Below are 17,826 nucleotides of genomic sequence, written 5' to 3' on the forward strand. Positions count from 1 at the left end.
AAACATCTCAACGCTACAAACAAATAGTACATTACAACTTAAATAAGAAAATTCCGCCTTCAATTAGTTATTGAGGAGAGGGCCGCCAACCTCTACCACTTTCTTGCCCTTCGCTGGCATTAAAAGCCATGCCAGTCCAACCTTAGGTTCCCTATAAGAAGAGGTGATGGTTACCTTTCCTTTGCCATCATCAAACACTTGACATAAACACTAGAGACCCAATATATCAAAATTGATTATTTGTAGATACACGAGCTTACCAAATAAGTAGAGAAGGTACATAAGACACCAAGAAGATAAGAGAGTAGTAAATAAGCATATCAATCTTCTCTGTATAGGATTCAAAATAAGATAGCTCAAACAATAACAATTTCGATCATTGGCTGACACCCGTGATTTGGAGCTACTTGAAAATACTCGTTTACACCACATAACGTACGTGAAAGACCATGATGTTTCAACATGCATACAAACTTCAAAAGAACATAAAATTTACAATCTATAATCCTTTCGTGTTTTTCCACTACAAATTTCTGCTCGATGTCAATATCGATAATGCAAATGGGATAGAGCGCCTTCTGTAATGAACTGAGCTAGAGATGCAAAATTCTTGTTAAAACTATGCTCGTGCCAAAATAGCACGAGATCCCAACATATACATGACAATGCAAAATACACTTAAGCTGCAAATTATGGGGAAAACAATCATCGATCCTTCAACAGCCAAGAGAGGCAAATAGATTACTAACGATCCTTCCAATAAAACGTGTTCCATCACACAGATGAAGCAAGATCATCTCAAACATGACTGTAAAAAACTAGCATATATACTACAAAGTCAACCTAATAATTAGAGTATCTCAAAACTCGGGATCCAAGTGTCAACTGTTTTACACCAATCTTACTCCAAATGTTTGTACGATTCCAATATTCCTCTTCATTAACACCGTTGAAGCGTTCAAGAATCTATGTACAAGCGTCTCAAGAATCCATTCGCTTCTGTATAATACATGTAAAAATGCTTAATGTTTTCAAGCTTTAAGTGTACAAATACGTCTAATTGGTTGGAAGCTCTTTAAGTGCATATTAAAAAAAAGCTGAAGTTTATATTACAGAGTTGATAAAAAATACATTTAAAATTGAACAGATTGTTCCATTTGGAATATCACACTGCTTGCAGAGAGTACTCTCAAACAAAATGTGAATGGAGAGATGCAGATTGAGCCAATCTCCACTAGACCAACCCCCAAGGTTTTCCATTGGATCTTAATTTATACACCTAAATTTAGTTATTTTATTAGCTTATTTTGTGTATTTAATACCAGTCCTAAGTGACGCAAAGGATAATGATAAAAGGAAATCAGAGCGCAAGCAATAAAACATTTTGGATGTATAAAGAGATTTCTCAACTTTTGGAAACACGTGCTTCATTTTTTGAATACGTACATGCAGCTACACGACAGTGCAAGATAATATAGAAAACTTTAAAAAACATTGCACCATAAGAAGCAAGTTGGCGACAAGAACATTCACTGAAAAATAGAAATGTGGACTTCAATCAATAGAGGCTATTATAAAAAATCATAGTAGTTGATTACAAAAACAATCTTAATAGTGCAAAATTTCAAATAAAACAATAAAGTAAACGAAGGATCAGCTCACAAAGAAATTGATCCTCGCTCGTCCAACCTAATATCTACTTTACTACGAGAGCTTGTTAATATATCTGTTACATCCCTAAAAGCCTTCAACACATTCTGAAATGCATATGGCCTTAATAAATTTCTCCCAAGTCAAGCCTGCATAAAAAAATACAAATCAAATACAGGCTACAAAACATGCCAACAACATTAATTTTAATGAAGCTTTACAACATTATGTGCTACTTGCCTTATTTGCAATGTTGTTGGACAGCCACTCCAACCCTTCGTACAGTCCTTCACCTGAAGTAGCACAAGTGCTCTGAATGTACCTGATGAGACCATTAGAACACCAAGCATCATAAGCCCTTGTCCTTGAATCACTGACTGTGCCATGAAACACTTCAAAAGATACAAGGCCATAGTCCTACAGCTAAAACGGATTAGGAAGGGAAGCAAATGCCTTAAGCTTAAACCAACAAGATCAGAAGATGAGTCACGGGTGTTGAACAGATCATTTTCATCTTGAGCTTAGATCATTTTTTCATCTAGAGACCACAGCACTTATAAGTCAAGTCAACGGTCCCAGAAGCAGGCATTTTCCGGTAGAGACCACAGCACTTACTCATCTGCTGAGCTACCTAAAAAAATAGATAAAATGAATACGCATCGCTGGCCTAAAATGGCAGTTGACGAGGAGTTTGATTGTCGGAAGAAGACACGGAAGAAACAAAACAGAAAATGGTTCAACAAGTGGAACATTGACTACCAAGAATGCCCAGAATCCAATCTAGAAATTAAATTAAAAATGGGTAGTAGAAAAAATCAGATCTGCCATGTAGACAAATCAGTTAGGTAGAAAAAAGGCTCATTATGTCGAAGAATTTAATCCCACATGCGATCACAGCGACAGAGAATATTTAGGGGCTGATATAAGAGGAAAAGCTAAAATTCTAATTGCCCAACTGAGGTGTGGATCGCACGGGGTGAGATGTGAAACAGGCAGATGGGAGGTTCCTTAAGAAGAGTGAGAGGGCAGAATTTGTAGGTTTTGCAAAGATGGGAGTGGTAGAAACGGACGGCCACTATGTGAAAGATTGCACCGCATACGAGGACATTCACAACCAGCACAAGGACACTTTACAGGGAACCAACATAAAAGAACTTTTAGAAGGGGCAAGACTCCACAAGGGAGCAATCTTACTTATGCAGATCCACAACAAAAGGAACAGCCTGGCGAAAGCACAGTAATTTAACTGAGGGTTCTTTTGGTCCCATAGACTGTGGGTCTCGTGGACATCATTAAAAACTTTCATTTCATCCAAGTAAATCCAAAAAGAATTGCTGTTATTTAAATATCCCAGTACAGCTGGTAAATGCAAGTCATATCAAATGCTTACCAATGGCGCTGCCGCAAGGAGTGCAGACCAAGCTTATCAGTTATCTCTGCAGCATTCATTGCGTTGGGAAGATCCTGTTTGTTTGCAAACACTAGAAGAACAGCATCTCGCAGCTCATCCTGCAGTCAGAAAACTTCTTATTACTTACAGTGCAATAGCAAAATTATATTAGCGTTGAATCAAAATGTTCTCAGAGATTTGAGACTTAATTCAATATAAAAATTGCATTGTATGATTAATAAAACTAAAAACATGGTATAATAATCCACTAGTTTGAGGTCAACATACAATTGATGGTAATCATCATACTTACATTCTCATAGTTCTCACATATAAATTGTCTTTCTAAAGCTCTGATGTGTTTATCAATTATTTAAAAAAAATACTGTACCACAATCATCCCCTCGATGATTTTCACATTTCAAATTTCAAGGTGACCAGAAAGGAATGGAATCAAAGGAACATTATTTTGGGCCATTTTTAAGGCAGCACTAGGGGATGGCTTTAAAAAACAAATGAGTTATTCAAAATATAGAGATATTTAAATATTCATATCATGACATTATTAAAGCATCCATCGTATAGACATTGTAGAAACTTGATTAATAACATACATAATATCACGCAACAAATGAAAAGCATAAATAATATCTAGGTTACTGGTTTGGACGTGGGTTCAAGAACCCAGTACAGACTGTGGATACACATCTGGACACCATCCAGACTGCATCCGGCTGCCCAACCACATCCAAGCAGGGGCTGCCACTATGAATCCGGTAACTAAGAATATTAATATATTATACAAGACTATAACAAAATACCCAAAGGCTCCATGTACTATATGATGAAAAAAACATAGAAAATATGTGGACGTCCCTAATCAGCAGTTGCAGTGGGTAGGTCTGTATCAAAATTGAAGCTCCAATTTGAGTCAACCCTAGGATAAGGGGCTGTCTTAGGCAGTGGATACCCAAGTCCATAAGTCCTCAAGTCCCTGAAACATTTTGGGAACAGGCACAGAGGTACCAAGGAAAGAGATAATTCCCCATGGAACACAAATAATTTGAATTTACCAGACAGAAGCATATGTTCAGGTGATATTTTGTTCTCGTCAAAAGCCTCCTTCAAAACTATGTCCTAAATTAGCTTTAGAGGTAAGATAAATTACTTTCTAGTAATCTGCAGATGGTATACTACAACCCAGATAAGATACATGGTAGTTTAAAAAATTGCCAACAAGCACAAAACAACCCCATTGGATTAGACACGAAAACAACAATTCATGCTTTCAAAAATGCCAATTATGATTAATGCAACTGGTATGTAAAGGAATAGTGATCGCAATTTTTAAGAATAAAATTTCTCTGGAGTCTTGGCTGTAAAAGGCTTGTGACACCTACAAGTTTACTCTCAAAACTTCAGTTGGCATAAGCCCAACTGTAATACAGACAGTTAAAAATGACATAATCAGACCTTCTGAAGAGGCTTCTCAGTCAAAGGCCCGAAATAATACATAGTAGAGACAAGCTGAACTTACTACCTAAGAATGATGCAGCATCATCTTTATCAAATTTAGTAAAAACAAAACTAACTTATCATCTAGTTCCTTAAAAACACAGCATTCCACAGGGTCGCATCCCCTCTGATTTTGGGTTGTACCCATCCCGAGGACAAAACAGGGGCACAGTGACGGACTTTTGCCGTCCCTTTTTTGCCAAATTCAGAAACGTCCCCAAAATGGCCAATTTATTTTTTGCATGCAACTTGGGGATGGCCAGCAGTACTGGGACAGCATCCGTATGCGAAACTGCTGGCCGTCCCCTTTTTCCAGCCAGTCGGGTAACAGCAAAACACCTCCAAAAAATCATTTTTAAATAATTTTGTGCTGTCCGCACAGGCCCCTAGTTGTCTTGAAGACATAACAAAAATATGCAAACCATATTTGGTACATTATGATTAAAACACTAACTCTTCAATTCATTTTTTGATTTGACATACTTGCTAACACCATGTTCTCATGCCACTGCTTAGCTTATTTTGGCTAGCAGTGGCTGCTCAACTTTTATAGGAGAAATTTGTGAACCTAGATAGTGGCCTCATGTAGCTGCTCATTTTACTGCTAGTTTTTTAATAGCAATTTTTATTGATTTTAAAATTTTAAAAATTTAAACTAATTTGTCATGTCCCTCTTTTAGCAACATAATTATAACAGGGGATTTGCCTATCATTGACTCTCGTAGGCAAATAATTATGGGAAGAGGGTCGATTTTGTCTTCCAATTAAGTAAGCGGGGCCTACTCATTCCAATATTTAATAAAGGTTGTATTCTAACTTTATAAAGTTAATTATTTAATTTTATAAAGTTAATATTTGTAGCGCAAGATGATTCCGGATAATTTCCAGAAACTTCTCGGCAAGGAGATAAATAGAGGACATAGGGCTCCTTTTTGAAAGCAAGCGATTTTGTGGATTGGTTTTTAATTATCAGTTGGAGCAATTTGTAGTTTCCGGCCTGCAAATTCCCAGAGGTCTCTGAGAACGAAAACTCTCTTAGATCTGCATAACTGAGGAGGTGGGATATCTTCCGAAGGGTTGCACATTGGAGATGGTTTTCAGCCATTTCATGTTGAGATTATTTGCATATTCGGATTAATGAAGGGGAATGTTCTGAAGTCTTGAGGATTGGCTAATTGGGATCAGGAAATCAAGATTCATCACAGCCGATAACAGCGGCACCAAAGATTGGGAAACAACAAGCTGTTACAGTTGAACGCATCACTCCGAAGGAAGTAATACAAACAAAATCGCACCCAAAGGAGATTGATTCAGTACCGCCTGGGCCACCCGATACCGGACCAGTTTCGCATTGAGCAGGGAGGTATTTGGTCCAACATTAATCCTTTGCAATCCGCCGGTTTGGCATCTCCATTGGACGCACTTGACAATCACCATTTTGGAGAACGGTTTCAGATCGAAACCCGACCAGGATTCTCTCACCATTAGCCGTCGGATCACCATGAACATGGAGGACGCGGAATGTTGACCATAAGAACCAGTAACGACATAAGTAAGGGGACAGTCTGGTCTCGAGCTAGTGGAGATTGTGGATCGACTTCCGTTCAAAAAAAAAGAATGACAAACAATAAGGTGCGGGTGCCAGTTGGAGTATCGACCCAGAATTCCATCTGAGATAGCAACGTATACTCAGGACACTGATGCGATTCATGGTAACAGCAGTTGTCAGGTCTCTCTTTTGACATTGTAAGTCAAAGATCTCAGTTATTCTGATTGTTTGCAATAAAATTATTCTCTAAAATTTGTTGTTACTTATCCGCTGCATTTAGTTACAACTTGATTGAGTAAAATAAACAAATCATGGATTAATTATGTCTCATGCCAAGTGTTCGACAAATTGCCATACTTCAGCATCGACATTTTTCTTAACTCATATAGTGAGGGTCATCATAGTAGTTTCTGAATTTGCTGCAAATTGTTTGAAGAAACATCAACTCCTCAAAATATTAAGATTTTTGGTGGCAATAACCTATTGGGGGTTACTTCATAATTATTTTGATAGTTCAAAAAGGAGGAAAATAATTTTATGAAGACACGACAGATTTTTAAATAAGCAGTGACTGCCTATTTTCAGCCCCACACATTTTTCCCCAGCTTATATTTCATTGGCTACAAAATAGCTGCTCCGCTTAAAAAGGAGAAGATTCTATATTATCCTATTTTTAACAATTTAAATGTTTCATGGGAACATGTAACCACTTAATTTTAAGCAGAAAACACCAATAAGCAGCAGCATGGGAACATGGTGTAAGAGGAAGAAAAAAACATAGATCAGCAGCAGTACTGAGGAAAGATTACATTTAGTATTTACTACTTACCATTATATAGTTGGACTTCTCTTTATTTCATTCTGAATTCATGCATGATACTTGGGGCCTTTAGGCATTTCGATTTTTGCTATATATGTATGTCATATTGTTACAATGGAAGTACTTAGTATTTGTTATTTAATAATTTTCCATGTATTGACCTTCTAAAACCTCTATGGTGAATGGTTAAACAATGCTGTGATATACATATTTGAATTCTGTCTCCATATATATAAAAAAATCCCCTATGTTTTTAATCGCCATCCCCTGAGGTCCCCGTCCCCTAAATTTTGGCTTCGACCTGTACACAATACTAGAAACATGCCTCCATCCCCTAAAACCCTCCCATCCCGGAGCATAGTATGTATGTAGTAAAGTATACGGCAACTAACAGTTGTTAGTGATAAGCATAACAAACTCGAATAAAAACTCAGAATTTCATTCCACACAATATTTCAACGCTAGGAATATTTTACAGCCTGATGCTTGTAATATTTTATAAATATCAATTTAGGATGGCTCTGATTTTCTACTAGTGAGCATATAATTTGGACTTACCATTATATATTTCTTTTAATCAATAAATAAGCTGCATGAGACTGAGCCCTCACTGTAACATGCTCATACAAGGATTTCCTCTCAATTTTGTGGATACCTATCATGTCCTATGTTTTTAAAGCAAATATGGAACCCAACACCAGTATAAAAAATAATACAAAAACTAGTCCTCTAATCTCCAAACATTTCACTGCCTTCTATCAAAAACGCATATAAATTTGCAGAGTCGAGTGGGGCATACAATTCAGTGTCCGTGTCTGTAGAAGCAACAACAAAATGAACACATTTCCTTCTCAAATTACTACCACACGAGTTAAAACTGGCTTGCCTCATTGCAGAGTCAACTAGGGAATATGATTCACTGTCTGTTTCTTTCTGTAATTACTAATACATCTAAAATGAACAACTCCTATCTGTAATTACCTCATTCAGCATCCTGTGCAGTTCATCTCTGGCTTCAACAACACGATCTCTGTCATTACTATCAACCACGAAAATAAGACCCTGGGTATTCTGGAAGTAGTGTCTCCATAGAGGTCGGATCTGTTGCACAATGTAAATAGTATAGTCACATGAAATTCGCGGAGACAGAGAGACATGTTACGGAGAAATTGTTCAAGATATAATTTTCATCATTTTTAGACATGCTTCGACACACGATGCCTTAAAATCGCACCATTTTACACAGATTCTACCCTTACAAAATATAATACGGATATAAAGCACATTCTCAGATTTAGGTCTACATAATAAATATTCTTCTTCCTCAACTCCCAGACAAAAATGCAATAATGATGCAACTTCAACCAGATTATAATCCAGTTCTAGCATTCAACAGATAAGCCGGGCTTAATGCGAGATTACCTTGTCTTGGCCCCCAACATCCCATACTGTGAAGCTAATGTTCTTGTACTCCACGGTCTCAACATTGAAACCTGCAGTTGTGCGCACAATAGATGCGGAATTCGTTATTAACCAGTCGGCATAACAAACAGAGTAGATTTGGATGAGCCCATCCCACCAAACTTCAGGGGAATATTAATACGAGGTAAATCATTAAAGCAGACAATAGATGGAGTGTTCAAATTGTTGCTCTCGAGCCCAGTACTAAAAATATTAGATTCACAAAACAGCTTCCTCTGATGTCTCTCCAACTAGAGATCTGGATGATTTGATACTATTTTGATTTACCAAAAACTACGGAATAGGAATTATTAAAAAATGTTTGAGCAAGAGGGGCCGAACATGACAATGAAACTTACCGATAGTGGGAATGGTAGTGACAATTTCACCGAGTTTCAACTTGTACAATATGGTGGTCTTACCAGCGGCATCAAGACCCACCATCAGAATGCGCATCTCCTTCTTAGCAAATAACCGTTGAAAAAGCTTCGTGAATGTAAGACCCATCTTGCCCAACTGAACACCAACAACATCCACTACATATTAAGCCTACAACAGATCTGACAATATTTAATTTCAAACAACCTGAGATCTAGATCCACCCTAAGAAACGTAAATTTTAAAATTAATTGCCGGCAGGGCTGAGTCCTAAATCAATTGGAGTGTCCAGTGTCCAAATCGTGTAGTTAGAAGAAACGGGATCTGAGGGTAATCAAATGCTCGAAACTTGAAGAGTTCATCGAAAAAATGCAAATATCAAACAACTAGAACAAGTGTTAAAAGGCATTCAATTTAGATCCCAAAAAAGTGTCGATCGGCGGACCATGTTTGATAAACAAGGAGATCTGGGGCCAAACCATTGTTCAAACCCCAAATTATTGACTCGAACAAAATAAACCCAGGAGCCAAATGTCATTCCATTTGAGTGTCCACAATGTGGAGATCATAGAAACAATGTGCCATCAAAGCACAGACTGTGTAACAATAGTGATCCAAACCCCGCAACAGCCATAAATCAAGATGAATTTCAAGAAAAAGGAACCACAAGGGTCGAGTCACTTTCGAATTGGGTATCGCAAGTGTGTCGATCGAAGAAAAAAAAGACCCCAACAAAGACTAGATCCAGAGCCGAATCATGTTTTACAACCCCATCAAGTCTCTCAAAAAACAAATGGATCCACAGAATAAACCATGAACGGGACATTGATAATCACCAGGTATCGCCAAAATCTCAAAGCAAATCAAAGAGTTAGAATTCCACAGCTCAAATGCGAACCCTGTACAAGCTTATCATTCGTATAAAAAACATTGAACTTGAACAAATTAACAAAGCAAAAGCTGGAAGATGGTTTACGAACCTGGTGAGATTTTCAGAAATGAGAAGCCCTATTGCTGAAAAGACTCCACAAGTTCGTGCGTGAGCCTAGAAGAATAAGGCAGTCAGTCCAATATAGAGAAGATATATAACCACGCGTCTGGTTAGTTTACCCTGCTTTTAACCCTGGTTATGTTAGCCTCCTTACTACCCCTCCACTTGTTCATTTTTTTTGTTACATTTGGTAGGGGGCTTTTTTCATACATCTTACATTTTTGAAAAAATTATTAAATTCGTTATATAAAATTATAATAGTTTTAAAAATGAGGTGTAGATTTTTATTTTTTCAAAATTGTTGAGGTTTGAGATCAAATGTTATAAACATTCCTAATTTCTATTTTTTGAATTTTATATCATATATTAACAGAATCTTTCAACGAGACTTGTTAAAATCATTTAATTTCATTAATCAAAAATTAATTTTATTAATTTATATTATAATATTTAATAATAATTTAAATTAATCTTTTCTCATTAATTATAATATCCAATCCATTTAAATTTTCTCTTTTATTATTAATTTGATTCACATTAAAATATTTTTTAAACCTCATATATCTATAATTATATTTTTATGAATCATTATTTTGTTAACTCAAATATAAAATATTTGAATTATGAGCAAATTTTTAAAACACAATGATTAATAGCCTTACAAATTATAATTATTTCATATTAAATGCTTCTTAAGAAATGTAGTACCCATTAGTTAATCTATGGTAAAAGAAGACAAGATTGCTTATGACAATGTAAAAGGACAAAGGTGAAAAGGTTTAGAACTTTCTAAAGACAGGTTGGCTAAGTCATAAAAGACAGCACAAATAAGATTAAAGTCTACAATTATTATTATTTAATTAAACGTAGGAAGAGGGGTATTACTTACAAAATGTTATTTTTTTCATTCGTGGAAAAGAAAGGTGGTTTGAATTTAATTTTATTTGATTTAATTTCAATTTTTATTATTATTATTAGTTCCTCTTCAAACGGCAAGACTAGGTCTCAAGTCTTAATAATACTTATAATTTTAATTTAAAAAATATATTACTTCATCTTGTCAAATATATAGCAAATAATCACTTAATTACAACATTATAAGAAATTTTAATTTAATTTTTATAATTGTAATAATTATAAATTTAATTTCAATGTAGTTTTTTAAAATAATTATCCTAAATTAAGAATATATTTTAATATTTTATTTTTAATCTTATCTATAATTCTAAATAATTAGTCTTATTTGAAACTTCATATTTATAAAATTTTATACAAATAAAATAATTTTTCATTTTTTTTTATTGGACAACTACACCCTTAGTTAAAATGAAAACAATAATCCTTGTATGGACTAAAATTTTGTTACTTGAGAATAGAAAATAAAATTTAAAATGTTATTTTATTTTATTAATGTTTTATTGTTTTTAAATTTAAAAAATAATAAAAATTTGTCTCAATATTCTAGAATATTGTACTAAAGTTCAAAATCCTATCAACCACTTGTAAAGGAAGGGACAACAATACAAGTGTTTACTCTTCCTATTGCCACCTTTTTGCAAAATTGGAAGTTTTAGTACAAAGTATGCAGAAAAGGGAAGTTGTATGTACCTTCCTAACATATAATATGCATAAATGGTGTCAATGCAAGTTTCTACTAAAACAAGAGACCGCATAATTTGAGAATCGATGAGAGAATTCAAACAGTTTGCAAAAAGGGTAGTTATTTCACTTGCATATATACACTTGGCTCTGTGTGTTCATCACAACCTAATACTTAAAAAATAAACAACATTTTGTTGATTGCATTCACACTCACTAGTAATATCTATTTCACAATTACCCACAGCCATAATGTTTTGTTAAATTGATCACACTGCATATTTTCACCAGTACATTTTGATGTTTTCCATTCAGTTATCATGATTTAGTAATACAATCATCTAGCATTTAGCCAACAAATGTTCATGTTAGTCATTTCACCATTATAGTATGTTCATTATGGGATGATGATGATCCTTCTTCGTATGGCTCTAGCTCAGAATATGACTTTGGCAGTGACATTGAATTGGGAGAGGGCACTTTATGGGCCTCTAATAAAAGTGGGATTTTTATGAGATGCAGATAATTTGAAGTTGCATATATAATCTAATTAGGTTCTTGTTGTGTATTTAGATTCCTTATTTTTGGGGTCTTCAGCCACTGTTAATTACATTGAATGGTCACTGCTAATCAGATTCTCCATTGTAATAATCCCAACATGTTATAACTTCTTCAAACACCAAAATCTTCTCTAGTTCAGTTGTTCGACATTTTGTCCAACACTTTGCAAGCAAGCTCTGATACCAATGTAATATCCTCTTACAAGGAACTAATATGCAAGTGCAATTCTTTTGGTATTTTCAATGCAAATACATGAAAACAAGATATGAAATGCATACCTACAACCAATTGACATTTGACAAACAATTGGCATACAATAATGACTACAGTAATGCCAAAATTTGATTATGAATTATCACAACAAAATCATATGCTTATGAAGTACAACGATAACTACTAATAGTTACAAGAGGAACCTGATAATAGTGATGCCCAAGAATGGGGATGAATCAAACATAGATACTACAGTGCAGCATCGTGCATGTGTACTATAGCAGCCAAAATCTATTCTCCAATTTAAGCACAAATAGAACTCCTAAATTGAAGCTCTCCTAAATACCAAATTCAATGGATATATCACCACCTCAAATGATTGCAACACCGAAGAGTTGACATTCTCCAATGGCTGACTAAAATTAGAAACCTTAGTTTCTTCTCCCAACTTAATATCAAATGTAATTCACAATAATCAGACACAATTATCGGATGATAAACAATGAAGCTCTCATCTCTATTTATACTTTTCCTTCACCCTTTTGGAACGAAATAAAATATTTAATAATTGCATTCTCTAGAAGTTTCTGCCTTTCCAATAATTAATGTGCTTTTAGGAAATTAAATAACTAGAAGTTTCCCCCTTCCAATAATTAATACACTCGCTAGAAGCTTCTCTATTGCAATACAATAATTAATAAAATATGTAATAATTGCAACGATTAGAAGTTTTCCCCTTCCAATAATTAATGCACTCTCAATTAATTAAATTAATTAAATAAAAAGTCACCTTTTTATTTGTATTTATTTAATGACTTTATAAGAAATTAATTTAATCAATTTCTCCTTATTTCTCCACTTAGCCTCTGAAGAATGTCAAGGCTAAGAACTCCACTGAGATGCTAAAAAAATGGGGACATTACATCCATGCATTGTCCTATGTTCTTACTATGCTAGATCTGTTAATGGTCCACATCAAATTCATCTAGTAATGATGAAAGTTTCAATTAAAATAATGGCTCCAAATTTTGACAACAAATGTAATGCATAAAAAGGATAAGTCCAATGAAAAATAATCCATGCATCATATGTTTAGAGAGTCAAAAAGTAAACATACTAAAAATATTTCCACTAATTAATATAAGAGGCTATATATGTGGTAAAATACGAAAATCATGAGGGAAATTATATTATGTAGACAATAATGGCTTTGATATTCATAAATGAATACACTAATATGGTTTGTGTTGCCTTGCCACAATGTTACAACTTCCAAACGTCAAGTGCAAGCAACAATCAACAATTTGAATAGCAGAAATATAACATATTATGTAGAAGTAATTTATACTCTTATGAAAAACAATAAGAGTTGTATATAGAATGAACAATGAAAATAACAAAAACTGATGTCACATTAATCTACATAAATGTGTATGTTGTATATTTGTAACTTAAGATCCTATCATCTAAGAGTTTTATGCAAAACCATATCATAATAGATGCAAATTTTTAAAGAAACATATAGATAAATGATACAATTCATAAGATACCAAGCCCTCTAATATTCATCATATATATTGCACAATTCTCAACATGTAAGGAGAAGAGAAGCCATTGGGTAAGAGAATGGATTGTCATCCATCATTAATGTTATTGCTTTCTACTTGCATCAACAACATACTCTGAGTAGAAAAGGTCTTCAGTTCATCAAGTAAAACAAAATTATGAACCTATCGAACAACATTAATGAACCATTTTCAATGGTGAATGACCAAAAATATTTCCCAACTTTATGAAAAATGGTGGTTCTTAGTTTCATCTTTTCTAATGTTCCTAATTTGATGTAATTTCGTAGATGCATTACAATCTGGACTACACCTCTCCCAATAAAGTTGTTCATGAACAATGCATATAAAATAACGGTTAAATTCAAAGAGTTCCACATTGAAAATAAGATGTAAAGCAGAAGGATAGATGAGTGAGCATATTTGTGCTTCCCATCTGCTTTGTAATAGCGTAATGTCCACTCAAAAAATAGAAAGCCAGGTGACACTTTTTGCTTCTTACCTGCACATTGCCCTCCAAAAATTACAACAAGATAACAAGACAATGACACTAGTTTCATGAAAATCCAGTCAAAGGGAAAAAAGTGAGGCACCACTTTTTAGGGATGTTTCCCTCCAAAAAATTACATTTTCATGAAAGTACACCTAGCTCACAAATGTGTTTAAAATTCCTAATTTAAACAGTGTCCATGCTCACAACAGCTAACAGTGAGATGTGAAAATCTTGCCTTCCTTTAAGAAAGCGGGAAGAATAATCAAGGAATTTAAACTTTCAAATCGCCTATATATATAGGAAGATATCTTTAAACATATTTACCTTTGTTGCTTATTGCCAAGGCAAGGTTAGTACTATTCTTGTTGCAAGCAATTCAAGGATTTTTCAATAATATTTATGAGGATTTCTAGGAGCAACCGAAGTATTTATGAAGAAATCATCTGACTTGGATGAAACATGTTTTTATGATCCAAAGTTTTACTTTAATAATACATTGCTTGTGTCTTGACAAAAAAATGAGTATAAAAAATTATTAACATTAATAATTCATCACTTGTGTCCTGACAAAAAAATGATTAACATTGATTCCAAAAAAAAAAAAACCCTTCAAACTTCTACTTGCCAAATTAGTAAAATCTTTCATTTTACCAAAAACATAGTTTGGGGATTGCCACAAAACAAAGAACTATAAGATTTGAATAATATACAAGCTAAATGGAAAGAAATCCCCTTCAAACCTCCATTAGCCTTATTGTGGTTTGATCTACCATAAAAACAATTAATCTTTGCATTTCACCTTAGTAAAATTGATCTCTTAAAATGACATATTTATTTACAAACCTAATAGAGAACAATGAGCCAAGCCAATAGAGTAGTACAAGGCCATCCTTGCCAAAAACTATGATTTCCCCATTTTGTGACTGTTGGAATTGCCCTGCACAACTCTCAACCCTTCCTTTCACAATGAAACAAATGACCAATGTAACGACATTGCAACTTTAAACTTCAAGAAATAATAAGAAATTTTGATCCTATTCAACCAATTTTTAGGTTAACTAAATAAATAAAACTATGAGAATACGTGACGACTTCTATAGTAAAATCTTTGTTATGCACAGATAGGGTGCAAAGGCAAATATGAACAAGAAATATTGACATGTTATTTTGTTCAAAGTTAAAGCTGAAAAAAAAGACTCCAACAATGACGACCATTTTCTCTACTGCCTCTTGCAGATGCACAAAGAATCTTAAGGAAGGTAACTAAATAAGTTAAAGAAAAAGAAATGAAGAAATATTTGAGACATTTGTTCTCTCTTTCATTTGTTTGGTAACAAGTACATGCAGGAGGCACGTTGAAGCCTCTAACATGATGTAATAAATTTGTCCTCTCTTCTATTTGCCTAGTAATAGGTACATGCAAGAGACATGTGAAAGCCTCCAACGTAGTGTTAAAATTATAACAATTTCTTCCATCAAAAATAGAAAACACCACCAACTAAAATGGATAGAGCCAATGGGAAAATAGAAATTAAGTACGAAAATTTACAATTTGATAAGAATGATGCTAAGACCATACGATATAAGATGTTCTGTACAACTTTCAAGGACAAACTAATAGGAAAAATGCATCCAAAAACTATAGTCTTCTGCCTTAACGACAAGGACTAAAAACTGAATTCTATATCAGAGTATGTAATTTTTTTCAAAGTAAAATAATTTTCTAATTGTAAAAATTCTTTAAAAAAGATTTTAAAGACAATGAGGTAAAAATTCTTAAATAAATATTGTAGAGACAACAAGGTTAAAAGGTAATGGGGATTTTGATCAAAGCAATAGTATAGAGGGGTTTGTTTTGTTTCTTCTAAACTTTGCTATTAATTATTTTCAATGTTTTTACATGATTCTATATTTTAGGTTCAAATTTTTTATGAAGATTGTAGTTTTCATTTTTTCAAATTGTATCAAATATTTATGTAGTTTTGGTTGTGGCTTCTTGAGGTTATGTAAAATTGTATTTTTGTTTGTAAATAAAAAAAGAGTGTGATGCTCACATAATTGTTAAAAACTCAAATTATAGAAACAAGGGTTTGTAGATGGTAGATTTATCTACTCTAATCCAAAAATAGAAAGAAACATAGATAAACACCTTTAAGTCATATATTCCTCAAAGCACTTGTAGCCCTAAGGTTGCTACAAGATTGCAACAGTTGGGTACTACTTTTACTAAGGCTTTTCTAGCTTGTTATTCTCATGGTTTGACCAAATATAAAAAAAAAAATTGCAATGCATCATATGAAGTAGTTTGTACTTCTAGTGGTGTAAAGGCTCCTCAAAAACAACTTGCTACTAAGGTTAGTTCTTCAACATGCATTGCCCACTTAATTATTTGTCAATGTATTTAATTGATATGAGGGTTTTTGTGTGTTAACCCTTTTATTAGTAGTCACCTTTTTAATTTCTTTATGTGTCTGATCAGACTCATGGTTCAAAACCACTCATCTAATTCTAGATGTTGGAATACCCTTCAGATCAGTCGGTCCTCATCTTTGATTGTTGTCGGACTTTTCCCTTGAGTTGGTATGTTCTTTTTTGTATCGTGCCCATTATATTTTGAGTTATATCTTCGAAGGTGTTAAACCTTGGAACCTCTTTGAACCGTTTGAACTACACTAGGTTCAAAATGGTTTGAATGGGTTCAACAGTGCAAATATGCTCCAAGTTATCGATAGTCATGGACCACATGCTTTGATTTAGATTGGTAGGTGTGGTACTATCATAAAATGAAGTGGTCGAGGGTTCAGGGAAACATGTAATAAAGTACCATGACATGGCAGGACCTCATGAAAGATGAGACATTTTAGAAGGTATTAATCTTTAAATGAAATCATTAAAGTGTGAGGTAATAAGTAATAAATGCATGTCAGGAAGTTTAGGCAATGAAATGAGCTTCTCATGTGAGGGCCTATCATTAGGAAGTAAGCAGTGAATAAAGTGAAATGAAAATTATTTATTTTACCGATAGTAAGATGTCAAATTTGTTAACCTTCATGACATGTAAATCTTTCCTTTCCTACCTCGAGATTTGCTATAAATTACCTTCCTGGTTTAAAAGTTACATTTTCAAGGTGATAATTTGCTAAACTTCTAAGGCATCAACTAAGAAGGTGAGGTACAGAGGTTCAAGGGAGTTTTCTTTGGTCTTTTTTGATTGATTCAATGTAATTTTTCTACAACTCTACTTAGTGTTGTTTTCCTACAGTTTCCTTTATACATAAGTTGGGTGTTACTGTTTACCCTCTGTTAAGAAGTTATGAGGTCATCTCTTCAATTGTTTGGTAGTGGTCACAATATGAATTGTAAAGGGCCTCATGTTACGAATACAAACTTAAAAAGAGTAAAGTAGAAGCCATCCTGACCAAAACATATAATTAGATAGATAAACCTTTCATTGATAGATTCTTGATAGTGGTTTGTTGTCAGTTGTCATTTTCTCACCTATTTTTGTAAGTCTTGAGCTAATATTGGAGTGTGTGAGACATTATGATATCGAGTACAAATGCATTAGGGGGAATGATGGTAAAGTTTTGCTTTGGGTAAATTGGGAAACCATTATGTGTTTTTTTCAAACTCCCTAACAA

The 17,826-nt window shown here is 34.0% G+C and overlaps 1 protein-coding gene across 1 annotated transcript; it reads right to left on the reverse strand.

Moving 5' to 3' along the window:
* Positions 1-1,548: 1,548 nt before the first annotated feature.
* LOC149553376 (ADP-ribosylation factor-like) lies at positions 1,549-9,804 on the reverse strand. Its single transcript, XM_089788841.1, has 7 exons — positions 9,744-9,804; positions 8,745-8,901; positions 8,347-8,417; positions 7,906-8,025; positions 3,041-3,159; positions 1,891-1,972; positions 1,549-1,799 (listed from the first exon to the last, which is right to left on the reverse strand). The coding sequence occupies exons 2-7, from the start codon at positions 8,890-8,892 to the stop codon at positions 1,794-1,796; spliced, it is 546 nt and encodes a 181-aa protein (XP_089644967.1). The 5' UTR covers positions 8,893-8,901; positions 9,744-9,804; the 3' UTR covers positions 1,549-1,793.
* Positions 9,805-17,826: the final 8,022 nt, after the last annotated feature.

Source organism: Cupressus sempervirens, chromosome 6 (genome assembly GCF_028749045.1).
Source record: "Cupressus sempervirens isolate cs-2001-9-10 chromosome 6, ASM2874904v1, whole genome shotgun sequence".
NCBI classification, from domain to species: Eukaryota; Viridiplantae; Streptophyta; class Pinopsida; order Cupressales; family Cupressaceae; genus Cupressus; species Cupressus sempervirens.